Here is a 24470-nt window from a genome sequence, read left to right as displayed (position 1 = left end):
AGGAGTAAATTGCAAGACAATGAATATATTTTCAAATTATGTACATTAAGGAACCATCAACAACAAATCAAGTCCAATTAGTAATATATTGAACAATTATTATAAAAGTAAAGTTGAATAAATCAGACTCTGCATAAATAAAAGGTAAAGTACCACTTCCGGTTAGCGGAAATAGCCAAAAAGTTGATAGATATCTATGTTTTGTATCTAATGCTTGTTACCTGGTTGACCTAAGTGAAAGCGTACTCAAGTTATCATGTTTACATACACACACACACAGAGGCAGACACACAGACATAATTCCAAAAATGGTATTTTCGGACTCAGGGAGGTCTAAAACATCGAGATTCATCAAAATCTCAAAATGGAATTTTTTAGAGGATTCCAATACTTTCACTATACTTTGCATACAAGAAAGTCAGGCAGGTCTAAAACGTTGGGATTCATCAAAATCTCCACATCAGATTTTTGGATGATTATAATACTTTCCCTATACTTCATGTACGAGAAAGTAAAAACAAAAACTTTTGCTTTTTTTCCTTAACCCATTCTACAAATATACTCGGCAATGCCTGCTAGTATTATATAAAGGAGAGTCTGTGGGGAAATGAAAAAGAATGTGTCTTTCATTTTTTCTCGTGTAATGTAATCAAAATGTTTATGCTCAGGAGCTGAAAAGTTTACCATGCTTCCATCATGATCTCAGTACAACCAAAGAAATACATGATGTCAGGTGTTGAAACACTTTGCTTAAAAATGAGCCATTCTACTGCAGCATAAACTTGGTAACTTTCTACACTTACTTTGAGATTCATGTATGGTCAGTTCTTGACTTGTAAATGGTACTATTAAGATATGCTTTGGCCCCTGTGACCCTCGATTAGACTGAGAGGGTTTGATAATAGATAAATAAGTGGACTCTGAGATTCTATAGCCACATTTTTCCATGCTCAAAAGAAACTCCTAAAATAAATGCATTGATGTTTATCAGTCCAAAAATGCTTTTTAGTACAGTAATTATGTTCCCCAGGAACAGCTATCTTATCAAAACCACGAAAAGAGCAAGGAAGAACATTTTCCATAAAGTCTCAAAGGACCCTAAAATAAAATGTAGGGCTTTCTGGTCTGTGCTAGGTTCATTATTAATAATGAGTAAGACAAGGAAGTATCATTTCACATATAGCTTCAATTAATTTTCCATGTAATTTAAAAACTCAGTAAAATAAGGGTTTTGGGTATTTTTAAATTTTCTGTGGTGGAAAGCAAGGATTTTTGTTCCCTAAGGGTTATTCTGCAGCCGAAACTGCAGTCTCATTTCTCATCCATCCTTTAAAACCGACAATATTTTCCAAAGCTCTTTAAATGTGGTTCCATGCACTCTCATCTATCTCATGTACTGTCTACCTTCAAGAACACTGCACCAGCTCTGTCCTGCACTGCACATCTGAGGTCAGAGTTTACACCACCTGCACTCACTTTTCCCAACTCCACAAACTGATCCAAGACTTCTGGAGGCTTGCTGGTGTTCCCATATCCCTATCAATGGGTTTTAGAGAAGCGGCTCTGACAAGTGCTTGCACGTTAAGTGATATTTAGCTGTAACACACCTTTCCACACTCTGCACCAGAACAAATTGTATCATGGTTTTTCACAAAGAGGAAACCATTGAGTAGGACATGATTTCAGATTTCACTTGTGGAAAAACAAATTGTGTCATTAACACTATGAATGGCGACATAGAAGGACCGGTGTCCCGACTGGGTTTGCGAGATCTGCCTTACTTAGCCAGGAGGCCATAATGAATAGACAGTATAATGGAAGAAGCAACCTGGCCAGGATGGCTAATGATTCCTATCCCAGGCAGGGCAATTGGAATGTAGTGAATAGGCTGGGACAGTTTATTCCCCAGTACAAGAGGTGGCGGTGTTTCTCGAGTTGACTCCCTGTTTGGGCATCCACAAGGTATCATGGGATCTGTAGTCTCGAAAGGTAATCCTCTTGGGTCCCTGGGTGCCACTAGAGAGTACTGTTGAAAGAAGCTTTCCCTTTTTTGGAGTGCTTCTGCCTGACCAGGAAGTGCTTTCCACGGGCTATGCCTTGACACTGGAAGTACTCCCAGGACTTGTATTAAAAGAGTCACCTCACTTCCTTTTGGAGAGTCAGAGGAGAAAACTCAGCTGGAGGAGTGGAAGGAGAGGAAAGGCAAAGGGAAGGAAGAACATTGTATGTAATTGTGCTTATGCAAGCTTTAGGAGAAGCCTATGAGAGGTACTTGTTAATAATAAAATCTTCATTTTGAACCCGGGACATATGTTTGGTGTTGGTGTGTTTGGAGGCATGGGGGCTCAGAGGTGCCCCCTAAAGGTCGCAGCACAGATACTTTCATCTCATTTGCAACCTATTTCTTTTTAACCTTTTTCTTATTTTCACTGCAATTTCAGTTTAGCAAAAATCATTTTACTCATCAGTAATCAGTATTCATGAGTCATCCATCGGAAAAACACCAAAAATGGGACCTGTTTTTGTTTATCAAGTAGAAAACAACTGTTTACCATTAAGGGCGTAAGAATTTTTAAAATTGCGTTTGTTCTATTTATGGATTAATCACATTTTATATGACATGGCTGCATTATATTTAGACAAAAACTAAAACTGTATTATATAGTAAGACCCAAATATAGTAGTTAAGAATGGTCACAGTAGTGTCATGGAGATGCACAACCAAAACTACATTGGAAAGCTTGAAGACAAAAGCCATAAGAGTTTTGGAAAATCAGAGGACTAAATTTGATTTTAAAGCTGTGGCAGGACCTGAAATTAGCAGTTCATACTTGGAGCAAAGAATTGCCACATTGTTGTGAGAATCCAGTCAATAACCAGAGAAGAACCTCACCAACTATGGAAAAATCTAGTATGTAAGTTTTTGTCAAATTGAGATAATGAATGATCTCTAGATTTCATTTTTCCTGAGCTTCACGTACACAAATTAGTTTTTTTTTCACAACACCTGCCATTTAAATCGCGTGGTCGCAGCATTCAAATCACGTGATCATAATCAGACATTTTCATTGGTAGGTGGTCTTTCCTCATTGGTCAGTGGAGGTTTTTGTCTTACAGTATGTAAAATACTGCATACATCCTAACTTCTTCCATTGTGCTATGACCGTAATGAAAACATATTTGGCCATCACCACTACCTTATAACATCAGGAAAGACCTAGTAACTCCAACAACTTGAAAAAAATGGCAGCTACTAGGTATTTCCATTGCACGTGAGAGATGCTTTGTTATTGATGGTAACAGTGGAGTTTCCATAATTTTTGACAGTAGAAAACAGGGCACTGGTTATTACATAATTTCATTAAATTAAGGACAACTCTTTTGTAGAATAATACAGTGGATTCAGAAAGTATTTAGACCTCTTCACTTTTTCACATTTTCCTATGTGGTGGTCTTGTGCTGAAAACATTTACATTATTTTTAGCCCCACAAGCAACACACAATATCCCAGAATGACAAAGCAAAAAGCAGTATTTTCGAAGTTTTTGAAACTGTATTAAAAATAAAAACAACTGAAATATCACATTGACTCAGATATTCACTCTGTATTTAACTGAAGCCCCTTTAGCAGTCATTTCAACCTGCCGTCTTTTTGATATGAAACAAACTTAGCACACCTGGATTTGGGGAATTTCTGTCATTCTTCTCTGCAGATCCTCTCGAGCTCTATCAGGATGGATGGAGTCCATTGGTGGTCTGCTGTTTTCAGGTCTTTCTAGAGATGTTCGATTAGTTTCAAGTTCAGGCACTGGGTGGGCTAACTCAAGAGTTTGCTTTATGTTTAGGGTCATTGACCTGTTGGGAGGATGAACCTTCAACCCAGTCTGAGGTCAAGAGTGCTATGAAGAAGGTTTTCTTAAGTTGTGAGGTTTTTTTCGTCATCTAAGGGAGTCAAGGCGACTGTCAAGTAACAGGGCTTGCTAAAACCCATTGTGTCATTCCTTGTGTGATTTTGGACTATACAAGAAATACATTGTTGTTGCTGTTTTTATTAAGGATATCTCTGTAGTTTGCTCCATTAAGCTTTTATTCAACCCCGTTTTGTGTCCCAGTCCCTGCCACAGCAAAACAACCCCAATGTTTTGCCCAGGTGATGAGCAGTGCCTACTTTCTTCCAGACATGATGCTATTCTCAGTTTCATCAGACCAGAGAATCGTGTTTCTAACAGTGTGAGAGTCCTTCAGGTGCCCTTTTGCAAACTCGCAAGTAGGCTTTCATTTGCCATCTAGCCACTCTGTCATAAAGCCCAGAATAGTGGAACATTGCCTTCATGGTTGTCCTTCTGGAGGTTTCTTCTATCTCCACACAGATTCTCTGGAGCTGAGCCAAAGTGACTCTGGGGTTCTTGTTCAGCTATTTTAACCCAAACCTTCTCCCATAATTACTCAGTTGGGTTGGGTGACCAGCTCTGGGAAGAATCATGGTTGTTCCAGTCTTCACCCACGTAGTATTATGGAGGCATTGTGTTCTTGGAAGTCTTCAGCTGCTACAGACTTTTAGGCTTACCCTGATCTGTACCTCCATAGAATCCACTCCCTAAGCTCTGAACTCCTTCGACCTCAGGGTTTGGCTTTTGCTCCGATGCACATATCAGTGGTGGGACCTTCTATACACAGGTGTGTGTCTTTCCTAATTATGCCCAAAGAACTGTATTGACCACAGAAGAAATGTGGCCATCTCAATGATGAACAATAGAATGGAATGCACCTGAGCTAAATATCAATTATCATAACAAAGGGTCTGAATACTTGTGTCAATGTGATATTTCGTTTTTTTTATTTTTAATAAAATTGTTAAACAGTTCCTAAATATCCTCTTTTCGTGTTGTCATTTTGAGGTATTAACTGTTGCTTTATGAGAGAAAAAGGAATTTAAATGATTTTAGAACATGGCTGCAACAGAGCAGTGAAAAAAACTGAAGGGGTCTGATTACTTTCTAAATTTATAGTATGTGATAATGCAAAAAAAAAAAGTGAAGAAGGCAATCACTTTTTCTTGACAGAATATATGTATTATGAACACGAGTACATTTTTATTATATTCCCAAACTCAGAATGACAGCAGGGGGTCTAAAGTATATCAAGCCATCTGACGTGGCAAGGTTTTGTTTATTAGGCAATTTAATTAATGATTAATTATTAAATAAAAATGCTTTTGTTAGCACCAGAAATTACTTTTGGAGAATAATGAAAGTGTCACTTAAAAGAACAAAGTGAGTAATTATATTAAGAAGTTCATTATCAAGATCATAATGTGCAAATTATGTTTAAAAATAAGACTCAAGACAAAAAGGTAAAGATGAAAAATTAATTTCCTTATGTTGTGCAGCTAGCTCAGCAAGCACACCGCTTCAGTAAATCAGCAGCAGCTGGAGGCCAATTTCTATTTAAAAATCTTAAACTTCTAGCTCTTTTTTTTTTGTTGTTGTATGGATTGACCTCCCACTAACAGACTCCAGTTGGTCCCCTTGATAATATTAAAAGCTTTGCTCGGATGAAAATTGAGCCACCTTGTTTAATTAATTTTCTGTGTCAAAATTAATTTAATCACTTTTAAGCCTCAAAATTAATTCCAAGTGATATTTTTCTACAGAACAAACTGTCCTCCCTTCAATTTTCTCTTTAATAATGTTTCACCTCCAGTAACCTGCCAAGAAACTGATGATATATTAGAGATATTTCAACTTAGGACAGGATGAAAGAGTATCCATTCCGTTTTCCAAAGCTGACATAATGGACGGAGAAAGTTCTAAAAGAATCTTATATATAAACATCTACGTGTGGAAGTGTGTGTGTGTCAGCTTGTCTGTCGAGCCTGGAAGTGCAAGGCTACAGCATCACGCTCAAAAAAAGCGACTCTGTCACCAAAGTGAAACCACCGACAAAAGAGAAACTCACTTAGCCGCTAACACACAAGCAAAGCGAACACATCGGCAAAACGAAACCTCCAAAGGAGAGAGAAACTCGCTTAGCCGCTGATAGACAACGGAGGTGAATGCATCAGCAAAACAAAACCACCGAGGAAAGAGAACCTCGCTTAGCCGCTAATGCACAACTGATGCGATTGATTAATTGAAGTGCCAGAATCCTTGGTTTCTAGGAGCCTAGGCTTTTTACAGCATAGGCTTACACAGCTAGTTAAGTTATAAAATAAGTTCCTCCTGACATTTATTAAATTTTGGTCTTGGTTTTCCAGCAAGACTGAAAAAGTGACCACACAGTGTGAAACAGTAGGACTTTATGCACTTTCAAAACTCAACTTGATGTTATTCTTGAACAATTAAATGGATAGGACTGGCAAGCTGAATGACCTGTTCTCATCTAAATTGTTCTAATGTTGTAATGTGCTAATGCTAGGAGGATCTTACCAGCTAAATAACTCATCAAAATCAGTTTTTTTTTTTATTAATGGATGGAAAAGAGTATGATGAAAAATCAAGATGTTAAAAACAACACTGTAGAGAACAAGGAATAAAAGTATGCAAAACAAGTGAAAGAAAGTTGAAGAGGGTCCTACCTGTCTGTGATTACTGAGCTCACCAGTGCATTCTTTCTTCTTAACGATATCCCAGTCAATTGATTTAAGCAATCCTAAGGTTTCACAAATGGTTTTATTCTTGCTTTTTGGCTTCATAATAGCTTCTTTGGCTTTCACTGGCGCAGCTATGGTTCTCATGTTGAACAATGGTAACAAAAGACTCCAAGGCGTTGAAGCAAACCGAGGTGTCTTATAAAGCAATGAAACACACCTGATGAATCACAAATACCCATGAAGCCAATTGTCCCTAACATTATGGTGCCTTAAAATGGGGGTACTGTGTAGAAAAAGTGCTGTCATTTCTACTTGTGACCAAAATGTATGCAAATCCCCTTAAATGAAAATCTGCAATGCGCACTTTAATCACATCTGAATTGTTTGATTTGTAATCTGATCTGCTCAAGTTCTAGTAAATGCCTCAAAATCCATTGGACGGCGCTTGACCCTACAACAAGATAATGGTCCAAACATACTGTTAAAGCAACAGCACATGAGTTTTTCAATGCTAAAAAATGGAAAATTCTTCAATGACCAAGCCAGTCACCTGATTTAAATTCAACTGAGCCTGCCTTCCATATGCTGAAGAGAAAACGTAAGGGGACAACCCATCAAAACAAGCAAGAGCTGAAGATGGCTGCATTTAAGACTTGGCAGAGCATCACCAGTGAAAAACCTCAGTACCTGGTGATATCTGTGAATCACAGGCTTGAAGCAGTCATTGCATGCAAGGGATATGCGACAAAATCCTAAACATGACGGCTTTAATAGACCAGCCATTGCTATGTCCCCAACATTATGCTGCCCTGAAATGGAGAAACCATGGAGAAACAGTGTTGTCATTTCTACACAGTGCGACTGAAATGTATGTAAATCCCCTTAAATGAAAGTATGTACTGCACACTTTAGGTTTGGTTTTTAATTTTAAACTGTGGAACTGAGGGATAAATCAAGGAAACAATGTGTCTTTGTCCCATAATGGAGGGCCTGTAATAATGGAGGCTAAGGTCAGATGAGGTGTGGTAAGATATGCATATACTGTATATATATACATATATTGTGAGGGATGGCCGGCCGAATATTCCGGTACACACCTCCAGGCCGCTAGATGGAGTCCTCCCAGCAGCATGGAAGGTCCCCAAATTCCAGCAGGGCATTATGGACGGTGTAGTTTTTATAAACAACCCTGCTGGATACCATGGGGGCCACCAGGAGCCGCTGTAGGGAGGCTTACAGAGTGCTACGTGCCCTATAACCTGGAAGTGCGTCATAATCACATGACCGGAAGGAACGACGTGCTTCCGGGTTGAAGAAAAGAACTTTTAATCTGACCCGGAAGTGATAAGGAATTATGGACTGTAGGATTGGAACCACTTCCGGGTCAGGGAATATAAAAGGACTGTGGTAAAGCCGAAAAAGCTGAGCTGAGTTGGGAGGCAGGGTGGCTAAGCGTATGGGTGTGGAGGATTGTGATTATAGTGGATTATTGATTTATATGAGTGTTGTGGAGAGGAGGGTGCTTTGTGCACATTATTATTATAATAAATTCAAATATTTGGACTTTTATCTGGTGTCTGACGTCTGGTCTGAGGGTTCAAGGGGTCACAGAGACCTTAATCTGTCACAATATATATATATATATATATATAAAGTAAAGTGTTTATAGTTAGTTGATAAGCACTACAGCTCCCATGATGCTTAGGTTCAGGATACAGGGACTGTTGGAGTAATGGGGGTTGAACAGTAATAAAAGTGCTTTGCATTCAAGAACCCGTTTGAGTCTGGACTTTATTAATCAAGCAAGACCCTGGTGGCATGACATGAGGTATTTAAAGATTTCATACTTTACTGCTGCTCTCGATTCATTTTTTCAAACCAAATGTGGACAGAAAATGGTGACAAAAGGAGTGGGACAAGATACCGGATTTATGGAAGCCAGTCCCAAACCTAATGTTCTACTTTCACATGATTAGTGGTTCAGGGATTGGATGGCTCTGTAATCAATCTGAGGTCACACATATATCCTCAACAGGTGTTATTCCCATTTCAAATGCTTGCCAAGGTAATCTAATTTAGGGTCTCAAACAACTGGGGCGTCAAGCAATAATTATACTTTGCAGAGAGCTTTTTTCGGCAGTGCCCTCCAGTGGCACCCAAGGACCCCAAGAGGATTGCTAGATGTCCAAACTGGGAGTCGACTGGAGAAGCACTGCCACCTCCCGTGCTGGGGAATAAACTGTCCCAGTCTATTCACTACATTCCAACTGCATTGACTGAGATAGGAATCATTAGCAAGCCTGGCCAGGTTGCCTTTTCCATTATACTGTCCACCTATTATGGCCTCCTGGCTGAGTAACACAGCACTCGCAAACCTAGCAGGGATATTAAAAAGTCTTTTACTTTTTCCAAATTAAATCCACTATGATTGAATGCTGTGGAATAATAAAATAATCTAATTTAGGGGCTCAAACAACTGGGGCATCAAGCAATATTTATACTTTGTGGAGATCTGTTTTTACTTTGACATTAAAAAGTCTTTTACATTTGCCAAATTAAATCTGCTATGATTGAATGTTGTGGAATAATAAAATACAAAAACATCCAAGGGTTGAATGCTTTTTTTTTTTTTTTTTACACACTGCATATTCATGAAATACTTGTACTACAAAAGCTGAAAACATTTGCATATGTGTGTTCATTTTTTAAGTTTGTTGTTCCATACAGTAGCACATTAACATTTTGACAGACCAGAAAATTTCCCTTCTGTCAGTACGTCTGTACATTTTCAGTCTGTAAACGTCGTCCCCTGTCATCCTGTTTACTCGTTTGCTTGTAATGCAATTTCAAGTGCAGTCAACTAAAGTAACTTGATGCTTTGTTGTTTTTTTTTTTTGTAACTTCCAGATGCCTCCTGCCGGAAAGACAGCATGTCACCCAAATTTTGTGAGAAACTCAAACTGCTGGGAAGATGTTCTTTGACAAGCATTCAAAAACAATGTTGCATGACTTGCTTCGGATAATCCCAATGACAGTGAAGTGCACAAAAAAAGAAAGAAAAACATGGAAGTCAATCTCAACTACTACTTTTTGAAGAAACTTTTACTATTTCATAAAAGGACTTGAATTTCAGTCTGGGCACTGAAGGCTTTACCTCTTTTCACTATAAGGTTTCTATTTTTTACAAGTTTCTAATTTTGGCTTATGCACACTGTTACAATATTATGGTTTGAATTCAACCTGGCTCATTCCCTTTTCATAATTAACAGATAAGCAATCGAGTACAATTCACCCATAGATCTTTTTCTTAGCCCCTTAAGTAAATACACTTTTAAGTAGCATAATGAGGATAATATGCTGTTTTCCAGCTGGAATCTATAATATATGCCTGTTTAAAGTTCAACTGTGTTTATCAACTAAAAAAAAATCTTCAGAGACATATCCCTAGAAATAGTGCAATTTAAAAACCAAAGAAAACTAAACCTTATTTAAAATGTATGATCCGTCCATCTGCTATCAAACCCACTTAATCCCAAAATGTGCATATTATATAGCGTGATCCTAAGACGTGAAGGACATGAAAAAGTGTTAGGGTCCCAAAGAGAGAACCACATTTAATTAAAGCTGCAGGTAAAGGATTTGGTGGATGCCATAGCACACCACAAACAATGCAGTATTTTGAATCATCAAAATGTTCTTCAGGCACCTCCAGGGTGTATGTGGAGGACTTTTTATAAAGATGTTACAATGGATGTGGATGAAAATTGAAATAAGGCAGAGGCGTACTGGGAATTAATTGCCTTGTTTTGGGTCAATGCCATTGGTGTGGGAGGAAGTAGACAGACGTGTAACTAATGTGCTTTCTCTTGACATCTCATCAATGTGTACCCTGTGATGATCTATCCATGCAGTAAGGTGCAGGCTCAGCTGATATCACCAGGAAGCACACCACTTGCACAGTATCTGTGTGGTCAAGGCTGGGAATCTCCTTTAGCTAAAAGTGTAGACTGGCTGCTTCTGAGGACCGCTGTAATCCAGACGTGGCTCACGGTGTGAGTCCACTCCAATATATCTCTTTATTTTAGCCACTTTACACAGAGCCATAGGATCATACCCTTGAACATCAGCTAAATTACCAACTCTGAATTTGCTCAGTCTTGAGTAGATAGGTGTTTTCCCACTGCACAAACTTTGTTTCCAGGAACCAATGTGTTCCCCTACAATGTAGGCCCTGAGCCACTTGTGGTTCTTGGCCACTTTTGTGAGTTGCATTCCTACCACACAACAGGAACTGTAACCTTTACGCAAAATATCTTACATGTAAAGAAGTGTGACGTGGTTCAAAGTGAGGTGCATTCATGAGTTCATTGCTTTGACATGTTCTGGACTTCAGTGGGGGGGCGGTGATTATTGCTTTAATACTGTACTTGGTGCAGTGTATCAGGGAAGCAGCTATGAAGAGTATTGTGGTGCAATTGGAAGCTCACAGGGGATGATTGTGATTTCACAGGGAAGATTATTGCCACTTTTATAGCTGCATTCCTAGCACACAACAGGAACTGTAACCTTTATGCAAAATATCTTGCATGTTAAGAAGGGTGATGCGGTGCAAAATGAGGTGCATTCAGGAGTTCATTGCTTTGACGTGCCTTCTGGACTTCATAGGGGAGATTTTTGCGTCGATGTGGGGGGCATGGTGCTGCACACCAGGGAGGTGGCTATGAAGAGTAATGCTCCATCCTCACCGTTAGCTCTACAAAGTCCAAATTACTAACAGATTTGTAACCAGGGCTTCTGGTCAACCCATCAGCACAACTCATTGCCACAACTCCATCTGCTATTGTTCCTGGTAGAACAAAAAGTACGTACCCTGTAGTAGGAGCTAAATAAAAAGTACCAGGAACTACAAATTACTCATGTTCCTCTAGTGGAAATGTTACAAAAGTTCCTGAGTTTCTAAAACGTCCCTGGTTGCTGAAAAAAGTTACTGTGGTGGGAAAATACCTAATAGGCATCTATGCAAGATACAGTAGACTAACGCCCCTGGGTTGGCTCTTGTCTTGTGCATCATGCTTTCATATTATTGCTCCATTACTCTAAACTAGATAGACAGATAGATAGATATTTTTTAATACCCAAAGGGAAATTCACATGAATGAATTTCTGTAAACAGCTCTACCTTATTGATGGTCATAATAAGGATTTCTTTATACACAAAAAAATTATGATTTTCAACTGGACTGAGTTTCAATTACAGTAAGTGTGACCGTCATATTATTATTGAAATGTAATTTTCATACATAGCTACTACTTCAGCAATATATTTGAATTATATTTTGTCAGTCCACTACTCTGATTGACACTTGAAGCAATTTCTTTGGTGCTAGGGGTGTTAACACTACATTTTTAATATAACTGGTTCATTGCATTTCACCTGTTTCAATATTGGTGCTAGTGACACATAATCACACTTTTACAGAATTCATGAAGTCTCAAAGGCCAATTCAAGGGATTCTCCACCCAAAAATGATTTTTTTTTTTAACGTTACTTACCTGAAGTGCTTTATAGTGAACATACATTTTTTTAATCTCATGTTTTCATGCAAGATGACTATAATAAAATGTATTCTTCCAAGAAAATGGACAGTGGCCAGCACTGAAAACAGCAAACAATATCAAAACATCCATTAAGAAAAATCTTATGTTACTTGTGTCACATCATCCACATAATGTCATCCATTTGATTACTGAAACTTGCAAAATGTATACATTTTTTGATAAAATATTGTTAAAGGAATTGTGCTTCTGAATTGAAGACAGGATTCTTAGCCAGTGTATCATTGGAAGAGTCGGGTCTTCGATTCTGAGCTATCTGTTACTTATGCCGAGTTCCATTTGAAGTGGGAAGTCACAATTTCCAAGTTCCTGGTCAGAATTTTCAATTGGAATGCCCCCTTAATTCGGAACTCTCTGGGTTGGTCTGTCAAATCAAAGATTGCCCAGCTTCAGATCATTATGTCAATCCAAAATCACTCTAGACTTTACTGAAAGCTGTAGTATTATTCTGTTCATTAGCACTTCTGCATATTTGTGTCTCATTAAATCAGTCTTACTCACAGTACTGTCCAAATTTTATCCGTGGACATGTTGCTACGGTGTTTGGATACACAAAGTACTGCATGATACGTTGTTATCAACTGCTTTTTATTCCGATGGAGCAAGCACAAAAAGAGTTTCCTGGACACATCTATATTGATTTTCTAAATGTTTTACTGGAATGTGGTCAACTTGGATGTGACATCATTCAGCTTCCGAGGTGAATGTAACACATTATCAGATCAACGGAATGTCTTTACGTGGAATATGTGACACAACTAATGTGGGATTGTTTTCATGGACATTTTGATATTGTCTGCTCTTTCCAGCCTTAGCCACCATCCACTTAAATTGAAGAGTAAGCTTTATTAGCTTCATTTTGCATGAAAACATGAGAGTACGTTTTTTTTCTCGCCCATCACTACAAACTACATGGACTAAGTAACATTTAAAATAAAAATCATTTTTGGATGGAGTGTTCCTTTAACACTCTACATAGTGTTCCTATTAATTGGATTGCTGCTCACTTTTTTTAACAAAAGGGCACAGCTATGAGAGACAAGTGAAAAAAAGGAGAAAGATAACGACAAGTGTTTCATAGGAGAAAGATAACGAGTCTTATACCTCTGTTTTTATCTGTTCCTCAACGCATCTCAAGGGAGCTTCTTCAAAGAAAGTTAAAAAATGGGACATGTGCTTTAAATTCCTTTTGGCTAAGAAACTGAGAGCTATGCAGCTTTTTCAAGCGGGGCCGTTGTACTCATTATCTCTGTTCCCTGCCTGACTCTTCTTTTTAGTGGTGCTACTCAATAAAGGTGCTCTCTGGAAGCAGGCTTGAAAATGACGTGGGGTGTTGCAGGTCAACACCGTTGTGAAATACACATTATGTTAAGGTTGAATGCTGTACAAAACCATGCAGTATTTTGTTAACGCTGTCTGCAGTTTGTACAGTGCTTGCTCTATTACAGTATTTCAATGCTGTTCCCCAAAGTTATATTAAAGTTCATTTTAATTATAGTGTCTTCTGTCTTGGGTCTTTCTTTAATGTTGGATGTGATCTTTTCAGATATTAGTCAATATTTGCATTCCAAATACTTTGTGAGAAAATGCTTGTGATCCCAACAAATGTGTTTGTACTGTGTTTTTATGTATTATTGTGATTTTGACAGAAATCATAACATTCTCAAAGCCAATTAACATCCTTGGTAAAAACACCAAGCATCTCTCGGACTCAGAATTCAATATAAAAACAGTTGACCCCAACTGTCTCATAGATAGATAGATAGATAGATAGTAAAGGCAATATATAAGGCACAAGGTGTTGCCAAGCACACCTTTGAAGCCAATAAATGGATGGGAGATACCGTCATCTGTTCCTGAAAATGCCTTCCACTGCACTGATGACACTGACAGATTCTACACCTCAGGGCCTTCACTCCTGGGCCAGGTTTTGCCATTGGCTTCATTCGTGTGATATGCCGACATTAACCCGACGATATACTGTATTATTTACTCTGTACAACTCCAGATCTCAAACGCAGATAAGTAGCCTTGGCTTGCACTGGGAGAGCTTTTTTCCCACAAGCTGAGCTTTGCCAAGGCGGGGCATGGGATAGCAGGCTGCTTGCTGCTTGTGCTGATCGACACATTTACAAAACAAAAAGATTTAAGGTGGGCCGGGATTTTGAGTTTTTTCGTGGACTTCAGGTATTCTAGTATTAGTTGAATCAAGCGATACTGATTAGAATGTGAATTGATCATCAGACACTGATGCATAAAGCACTGTAAGAACAAACTGCCAAAATATACCTGGTGAATTTGGTCGTGTGAAACAAGTAGGTGTGTTGTAAAATGATTGCAGTCAAATAGAAAGACATTAGCCTCTTAAGCACTGCTAACAATGCAGCAACTACCAATGTCTGTGCCAGTGGAAATGTAGAAGTCACTAAGCCTTGAGCTGTGGTTAAGCTACAATAACACAATGGGCAGGTCGATCATGTGAAATTGTACCCTTTCATGCACAAGCAGAAAAAATATTATAAGAAGTGTGCAAAGAAACACACATCTATGTCCTGTGGAACACTACCCTGGTGACTGTTTCAAAACATATGACACAAAGGACGTGTACTAAACCTGCATTAGTACAGCTGTCGTATTTACATGTTTACACAATTCAACATTTTTAGATCATTTTTCCAGGGGTAAACATAATGCTAAGGAGGTTAATCCAGTTGTGGAGTTGCCCATGCAAACAGGGCTGGGTGCAGGGTAGAACCTTATCATTCCTTCATAAGGCATATAGACCATCTCCTGTTACATGTCCAGTTTAGAATGACCAATGAAAGTAATTCACAGATCTAAGGACCTGAAATTTTATGAGGAACTAATTGAGGAACTTCTCTTTTCCTTTCCTCAAGAACATGGGAGCAGTGTCTGATAAAGCTGGGGAGAAGTTCCACCAGGACATCAATCAAATGGAGAGACATTATAATGGAAAGTATGTTAGCAGACATCTAATGATCATTCCAATGTGAAACACCTTCAGACAATTATTGGAGGGAAAAAAACTACCAGGTGTAGTAATAGGTTTGAAGTGCACCACTGTGATCTGTGAGGTTTATTTCAAACATGTTATTCAAACATATTATTTTATAGCTCAAATCACACAAATGAGCTGACAGAGAGAACTTGACAGGGAGATGAGATGACAACTGGAAGACAGAACAGGCAGTTGCCCTATTTGGTCCATGGCCTGGAATCCCCTTTCTTCTACAGTATTTCCAGCTTTCTCTGTGAACAAGTTCCATGGGCAGGGATTTTGGTTAATGGAAGCAGGTCTGACCCATTACTTTCAGGCAAAGGCCATGAGTGATTAAAATAGGTGTAAAAAGGTGCTATATTGGTCTGAGAAGAGCACAGTCCAGATGGCAGTTGCCCATATCTGGAAAGACTAATAAAAACTCAAGTATATAAAATGAGGAGAAATCACAGAGAAGCCAGATGTCGCCTCCATGCCGCCAAGCACCAAGCTCGTATAGCAGTCAGCATTCCCCATTGAAGAAATTAAATGATTATTGTACGTTATGCATTGTATTTTGGGGTCGAAGCAATATTTTCAAGCAAGTTAAATACATATATCTCTATTCGTACTAAATTACTCTCATCTGATTATTTCAGCCATGGTTACTAAAGGGGTATGTATGGCTCAAATCTGTCCTGCATCAATAAAGAACACAATCCCAGGGAACAATCGCCCTCCGCTGGATAAACCAAGTGGCTAGTTTTTGTAAGTAATAATTTAAAGCAATTATATGCCATCCATCCATCCATCCATCCTCTTCCGCAGCTTGAGCAGAGATGCCCAGACTTCCCTCTCCCCCAGCCACTTCTTCTAGCTCTCTTCCGGGAGAATCCCGAGGCGTTCCCAGGCCAGCCGGGAGACATAGTCCCTCCAGCGTGTCCTGGGTCTTCCCCGGGGCCTCCTCCCCGGTTGGACGTGCCCGGAACACCTCACCACGGCGGCGTCCAGGAGGCATCCTGATCAGATGCCCGAGCCACCTCATCTGACTCCTCTCGATGCGGAGGAGCAGCGGCTCTACTCTGAGCCCCTCCCAGATGACTGAGCTTCTCCCCCTATCTTTAAGGGAGAGCCCAGACACCCTGCGGAGGAAACTCATTTCAGCCGCTTGTATTCGCGATCTCGTTCTTTCGGTCACTACCCATAGCTCATGACCATAGGTGAGGGTAGGAACATAGATCGACCGGTAAATTGAGAGCTTTGCCTTATGGCTCAGCTCCTTTTTCACCACGACAGACTGATGCAGAGCCCGCATCACTGCGGATGCCGCACCGATCCGCCTGTCGATCTCACGCTCCATTCTTCCCTCACTCGTGAACAAGACCCCAAGATACTTGAATTCCTCCACTTGAGGCAGGATCTCGCTCCCAACCCTGAGAGGGCACTCCACCCTTTTCTGGCTGAGGACCATGGTCTCGGATTTGGAGGTGCTGATTCCCATCCCGAGCCGCTTCACATTCAGCTGCGAACCGATCCAGAGAGAGCTGAAGATCACGGCCTGATGAAGCAAACAGGACAACATCATCTGCAAAAAGCAGTGACCCAATCCTGAGTCCACCAAACCGGACCCCCTCAACACTCTGGCTGCGCCTAGAAATTCTGTCCATAAAGTTTATGAACAGAATCGGTGACAAAGGGGCAGCCCTGGCAGAGTCCAACTCTCACTGGAAACGGGTTTCGACTTACTGCCGGCAATGCGGACCAAGCTCTGACACTGGTTGTACAGGGACCGAACCACCCTTATCAGGGGGTCCGGTACTCCATACTCCCGGAGCACCCCCCACAGGATTCCCTGAGGGACACGGTCGAACGCCTTTTCCAAGTCCACAAAACACATGTAGACTGGTTGGGCGAACTCCCATGCACCCTCCAGGACCCTGCTAAGGGTGTAGAGCTGGTCCACTGTTCCGCGACCAGGACGAAAACCACACTGTTCCTCCTGAATCCGAGGTTCGACTATCCGACGGACCCTCCTCTCCAGAACCCCCGAATAGACTTTTCCTGGGAGGCTGAGGAGTGTGATCCCTCTGTAGTTGGAACACACCCTCCGGTCCCCCTTCTTAAAGAGGGGAACCACCACCCCAGTCTGCCAATCCAGAGGCATTGTCCCTGATGTCCATGCGATGTTGTAGAGACGTGTCAACCAAGACAGCCCTACAACATCCAGAGCCTTTAGGAACTCCGGGCGTATCTCATCCACCCCCGGGGCCCTGCCACCAGGAGTTTTTTGACCACCTTGGTGACCTCAGTCCCAGAGATGGGGGAGCCCACCTCCGAGTCCCAATTATATGTGTAATTTATAATTTTTTCAGGTCTAAATAATTCATTTTAAAGATATATTACATATTTGGTCTTAATTAATGTTTTTGCTTTGTGCCCTCCACCACCATAAACTATCCTCTATGAGGGAGGCACGAAAACTTTAGATTCATCAAAAAATTTCGATCTCCAGTCTTTGATGGATCTTGATGTTTTAGGCTTCCCTGACACCGAAAACATTGATATCGCGATGATGTGTGTGTGTGTCTGTCTGTGTGTATCTGTTTGTCACAGTTTCTTGAGGACGGACTAGAGCTAAAATGGCTGGATGGAAAAATACCAAACTCGAAAGTTAAGCTTGTTATTAGATGACATTGTGCTGATTAATTTTTGAGCCAAATTGTACAAGTGAAAGAGGCACTCTGGAGAAACCCTCAAATAACGTAATTCTGCAATTAATTATGAATTCTTCTCATCAATTGCTATCGTAATGACCTATGTTATGATCAGAAAGATCAGCTTCAGAGCAGTAAATAATTACTAAAATGTTACAGAATAGCTCGGGTAACTTGGTTTTTAGGGCACAAAGCCTACTGATGCTTTTTTTTTCATTTTCAACCTTCATATCTCAAAATCTGAATGTGATAGAGAAATTCTATTATAAGATTTTGATCCATCTTCCATAAACCCATAAAGAACACCTAGATTTTTTGACAGGAACAAAAATTTTTTTTTTTGCAGAACATTGTTATTTTTTACTGCGTATGTACAGGTAGACCTTCACTATTCCGCTTCACTAAAATCCAGCATCAATTTCAAAATTCCTAAAATTCCCAGATCACTGTAATTTCAAAACTCCCAGGCCACCACACCCACCTACTATACTCCATTTTCATTGTATTACATCTGTTTACATGCTGGTGTGCTCTTGTAAACTCAAGCAAGGACCACCTTCTTGTTTTCCTGTATTTACAGGTATGCACTACTTAATGACCACATATGGTTCCGAGCAGGTGGTTGCAAAGCGATTTCCTCTATTAAGCAGACCCACATAATTCAGTCAAATGTCCTTTGTCCCTAGTAAGTTTTTACAATTTTTTATCAGAATTTTCAGCTGCTTTCACATCTACAGTTACAGTCTCTCCACTCACTTTCATATTGTGCAATGTAACATTCTTTTTAAAGCACTTGAACCATCCTGAGCCAGCAATAAAGTTCACTTCATAGTCAGGTGCAGCTTTTTCTTTTAACATTACAAATAGACTTAGCACATTTTTTGTGATTGTCATGGTGCTGAGGGGGATTCGATTGTGAGATTGCTGCTTCATCCAGTTCATAAGCAACTTTTCTATATCCCGACTCTAGGTACCAAGTCTTGCTGCTCCGTTAATCCGGTAAATGTCGATGTGACGCAATTTACTCAGTGGAAACTCTGAAAAGAGCCTGGCTTAGGTTGGCAATACTACACAACGCTCATCCCACTGTCACGCATGTGTGTCTGTGGATCACCTATCAGGTTCATCTAACATAGTAATCCCTCCTCCATCGCGGGGGTTGCGTTCCAGACCCCCCCGCGAAAGGTGAAAATCCGCGAAGTAGAAACCATATGTTTATATGGTTATTTTTATATTGTCATGCTTGGGTCACAGATTTGCGCAGAAACACAGGAGGTTGTAGAAAGACAGGAACGTTATTCAAACACTGCAAACAAACATTTGTCTCTTTTTCAAAAGTTTAAACTGTGCTCCATGACAAGACAGAGATGACAGTTCCGTCTCACAATTAAAAGAATGCAAACATATCTTCCTCTTCAAAGGAGTGCGCGTCAGGAGCAGAGCATGTCAGAGAGATAGAGGAAAGCAAACAAATCAATTGGGCTGTTTGGCTTTTAAGTATGCGAAGCACCATGCGGGAAGCATATCGCTTGCAAAGCAGCCACATGTAAGCCCAGCAAAGAAGGGAGCACTGTGAAGGTAATCTTTCAGCGCTTTTTGAGGAGCGGCCGTGTCCTCTAGGGGTGCGAATAGCCCCCGTGCTCACAATTTATTTGAGGAGTTTTATTTAATACATAATATGCACTGTGGTTTTGGTAGCTTCTCAGCCATCTGCCAATAGCGTCCCTTGTATGAAATCAACTGGACAAACCAACTGATGAAGCGTGTACCAGAAATTAAAAGACCCATTGTCCGCAGAAATCCGCGAACCAGCAAAAAATCCACGATATATATTTAAATATGCTTACATATAAAATCCGCGATAGAGTGAAGCCGTGAAAGTCAAAGCGCGATATAGCAAGGGATTACTGTACTGACAAGGAGAATACTCGCGCTAACTTTCCCCTCTTTTGTTGCCTCCGCTGTAATGAGAAAATACCCAGTGAGAACAACTGACCCCACCCCCTCCAGTCCCCCACCTATAAAGCCCGTAGCTGCTGGAAGGTGGCATTCAGTTTACAACAAACTGCACTGCATTGACTTCGCCTGACTGCTTTCTTATTTTGCTTTTTGTTTGATCATTGTACTGGCACATGTAGCAGCTCTTTTCAATGTTTTTTTTCAGAATTAATTAAATGGGGTAACGACCAGTTTGTTGCCCCAACATTTATCTGTGTGTCTTGCAGTAATTCACTTGACCACACACACAACACATGGCTAATCAACAGTTACAGGTCATTACTCCTGAGTAAGAGAATCGCAACCATAGCCATAGCGTAAGTTTGTTTTATGAGAACGACACACAAGGTATGTTGAGGAAGACGCAAATGACTGTGTATGTCGCGTAACAATAAGGCTGCTAAACCTCATTAGATGTATCCAATTTGATGGGCTTAATTTCACTTGCTTTTTCATTTAATATTTCTGTTTCCTTTATTATTCAGCTTGTACTGATCCACATGATATTTTCAAGGCACAATGAAATGCTTAACTACTATTTACAGCTGATAGTTTTGTGATCCGTCACCATTTGGACCTCAGGAGTGCCAGATTAGTGAAGGTCTGCCTGTACTAACATGTTCAATACATCATTTTTCATTTTTTTCCCCACAGTTGTTAAGAAATGTGTTTTAAATGCAGCTCATACATCTCGTTTCATTTAAAGTTGCTACATTTCTTATAATGTGAACAACCATGTCAAAACTATATGAAACTGCTTTCTACAATTTCACTTTTGATTTAGCATACTGTGCCATTTTTTTAAAAGTTTTGCTTTATTCTTCTAGTATGTGATTCGTAGCCGTGCCTGTGCAGATAACCGAAAACATTTCTCACCATCTGTGCATTCACGCATTGCTTTTTTCCATTGCCAGGACCACATATCAGTGAAAGAAGGCATTGAAAGATACTTTAGAAGTTGACAGCACACATTTTTTAATCCTATCACCTACTTGGCTTCAAAATAATGTGTTTTGTTTTAAGGACTCATAATATACTTGAATGAGGCAGTTTGTCAAGTGGGCAGAAGCTTTAAAGTGGTGGGCTGTGGTTATACTTTGTTCTTTCTTATCAATGTGTTGCAACAGGAAACTGAATGAAATGAACAGATTAGTAAAATTAGCAATGAATATTACAAAGAAAGCAGAGATTTTTCCATGTGGTGACTCAGATAAAGTTAAACTATGGAAAAACTCATAAACATATACATCATCCCTTCAGTTCAGAATGTTTTAGTATTTTCAATTGTATCTCTATTATAAAAGAAAATCCCGGGACGAGACTTTCTCAGAGATAATTTCAACTTCCGTGAGACAAAACTTTTTGCCAAGAGATTTTGCCAAGTCCTACACTCCTCGCAAACATTTACAACCAAGCCCACGGTCCAATCACTTCTCATTCGTGTGAAGGCTATTGTCAGGCACAGTTCCTGCGCTCTCAGCTCAGTGATATGACAGAAGTATGTAGTTATTGTTCGGCTTTAAACTTTAAGTTGGAGACTTGCAGATCGTCTAATTCGTGTTGCCATCAGGGAAAAGTAGTGTTTCTTCCCAATGAAGAGGCGTATCCACGAGATTTAAAAGATTTGTTGTTTGGTGAAAGTGAAATCCACATACATGAGCGGCAGAGATGCAAGTGGCTGGTGTGCCCACGGTCCACTCACTTCTCATTCATTTGAATGCTATTGTCAGACACAGTTCCCGCGCTCTCAGTTACAAGTGGGGTCGGAAATAAAAGACAAAAAGAGTAGAAGACAAAGTAGAATGTCATAAAGAGGTTCAAAAACATTGGCACGAAACACATGCAGAGCAGGTTAGAGATTATGAAAGTACAAAAATCCGAAAGTCTCAAAAAACTAATAGTAAAGATCACATTAACGCTAACAAATGGAAATTATTACTCGGTGAAATAACAGAACAGCGAAAAGAGATTGAATATATGGATGTAGGTGATATGACAGAAGTAGATATTGTTTGGCTTTAAGCGTTAAGTTGGAGACTTGTAGACCGTCTAATTCGTGTTATCATCAAAAAATGATAGTAAAGATTGCATTAGCACAAAGAAACGGCAATTGTTAATCGGTGACATAAAGGAACAGCGAAAAGAGATCGAATATATTTTTTGGATTTAAACTTTAAGTCAGAGACTTGTAGATCATCTAATTCGTGTTGCCATCAGGGAGAAGTAGTGTTTCCTCCCAATAAAGAGGCGTATCCGTGAGAATTAAAAGATTTGTTGTTTGGTGAAAGTGAAATCCACATACACGAGCGGCAGAGACGCGAAGTGGCTGGCGCGTAGCACAGGCTAGGGGTTGGCGAGTGAAGCGAGCAGGGGGAGCCCCCTGGTAAAGAGAAAAATATATTATTCTCCCAATCTGTACATGTCATCATACAGGCCAAGATTATGCACCTTTCAAAAAATATACATTTTAAACGTTTGCTAAATAAACAAAAACCCTTTAACTCGATGTTCATTAACTTGTAAGTGTCTTCGTGACCCAACACTGTGATATTTTAGTTGTTTATTTATAATCACTTTATCATTCTTGGATTTTGAGTGTTATTTATTGAAAGGAAAAAATGAGTTTAACAAATTTAGCACAAGGCTGCAACATAACAAAAGTGTAAAAGGTGAAGGGATCTGAATACTTTCTGAAGGAATTGTATGTATTGTGTATTTGTTTTTTTTTTACCTATTCTCATTGTGTTCTGTAGGTGGAATCCCAAGAGGCGGGGCCACCATGATGTCACTACTGAGGGGCCACCCTCAGCCTTTATATTCTGGCTGAGGATTTAGTGTCTTAGAGGCTGACTGTTGTGGAGTTAAGTACATTGATGTAAGCATCGATTTGTAGTACAGTGGAACCTCTAGATACAAGTTTAATTCGTTCCAGCACAGAGCTCGTATAGTGAATTTCTCGTATCTAGAACAAACTTCCCAATTGAAAATAATGGAAATCCAGTTAATCTGTTCCACACCCCCAAAAATATCAACATAAAAATCAATTTTCCTAACAAATAACACTGATAAATAATATATACTGTAGTTTACCTTTAATAAATAACACTGGTAAATAATATAACTGTAGTTTACCTTTATGAAGAGTCCTGGCCGGCCATGGCTTCCTTTTTTTTCTTTGCAGCACTATCTGAAGCAACAATCTTCTTGAGAGGCATCGTGGAATAATTATTTTCACGTTAAATACAAAAAAAAACAATGAAATCACAAGCGCACGCTACGGGAGAACAAGGAACACTGAGTGAGCTGATGGGTGGGCAGCGTCAGCTTGAGTGAATCCCTGAGTCGAGGCGGATCGGGAAACACATCACGCATACCCACAGCCTGGCTCGTGGCTCGTTACGCGAGCCAATGCTCGTATTTAGATCCGAATTTTTCGCTCATACTTTCCTCGTATCTTGAATTTCTCATATACAGAGGTGATCGTATCTCGAGGCTCCACTGTATATAGTCTGCATCTGGATTACAGATTGTAATTGTTAGCCTTGGGTTGTTAAGCAAAACCTTTTACCTTTTGCCATTTTTGTCCTCTTTTTCTTTATTGTAAAAAATGTTATCTCATGTTCTTCATTTGTTGTTGTCTTCTCAAGCCAGAGACGTACGGTTATGCCCATCTTTTAAAGGTTATTTTTGAATTTTGAGAATGTTGAGCTTTACAAAGCCTGAACCCCATTTTGGGCATGTTCAGGCCTTGAAGCATGCCGTTTGAGTTTTGAGGCCAGGCTATGCAGGGTGAGGCCAAGCCCTGAGACTGAACAGTAAAATCTTGTTTTGGTTTTCATTTGTTTTTTGATCCCTGTTTTGCTGTTTTGTGTTGAATATCACAACACTGCCCTAGCCACCACAACAGGTTCAGGTTTTTACTCTGAGGATTCTAAAAGTAATTCAGAGCAAAGTAATGAATGAAGAATGAAGTTCTAAATTTTCCTAAATATTATAGCTTTGTCTGGATTATTTAACCTTTTACCCTATCACCATCCATGCCAAATGCATTCAAATGTAAAAGACAAAATGAGCCAAACGTAAAGTGGTTATATTACTGCGAGGAAATGCATGTCTTTTTGCACCGAGTGTTTTGTATTTTCTGTGTCTGACAATGTATTTATTTAAAGAATGAAGCTAGAATACCTTACGATAACGGAGCATAAGAGAAACAATGCACATGGAGTTTTCATGGATGCCTAAAGAGCACTAATAACACCAAGGTGCTTTGTTGGTAATATTATATTATTGGGAAGTGAGGGCTTGAGTTTTGTCATGTTATCAGATCTCCTGTGACATGCATCTAACATGAAAAATACTAATTACTGTGGTGGTCCAAGGGAATGACAGGTTCAAAGAAGGAAATACGAGGGACAGTCAAATAGTTCCCGGAATTGTGATATAGCGGGAGAGTGAGAGATCAGATTACACACACATTGTTGTGGAAGGGAGCACAGCACGTCTGTAGACCAGTTACAACCAATCTGGATTAGTTTCGGAATGTAGTATTGTT

The 24470-nt window shown here is 39.7% G+C and overlaps 1 protein-coding gene across 1 annotated transcript in view; it reads left to right on the top strand.

Annotated features, from left to right (window-relative positions):
- adamts12 (ADAM metallopeptidase with thrombospondin type 1 motif, 12) overlaps positions 1-10472 on the top strand; it is a 381209-nt gene extending 370737 nt beyond the window's left edge. Inside the window, exon 21 of the mRNA XM_051928108.1 lies at positions 9500-10472. Within this exon, the coding sequence (XP_051784068.1) occupies positions 9500-9615 (116 nt within the window). The 3' untranslated portion in view covers positions 9616-10472. The remainder of the gene's footprint in view (positions 1-9499) is intronic.
- The last annotated feature ends 13998 nt before the right edge of the window (positions 10473-24470 follow it).

This window comes from Erpetoichthys calabaricus, chromosome 5, assembly GCF_900747795.2.
Source record: "Erpetoichthys calabaricus chromosome 5, fErpCal1.3, whole genome shotgun sequence".
Taxonomy (NCBI): Eukaryota; Metazoa; Chordata; class Cladistia; order Polypteriformes; family Polypteridae; genus Erpetoichthys; species Erpetoichthys calabaricus.
Note: the sequence above shows the minus strand (reverse complement) of the source record. Positions and strands in the feature narration are given on the sequence as shown.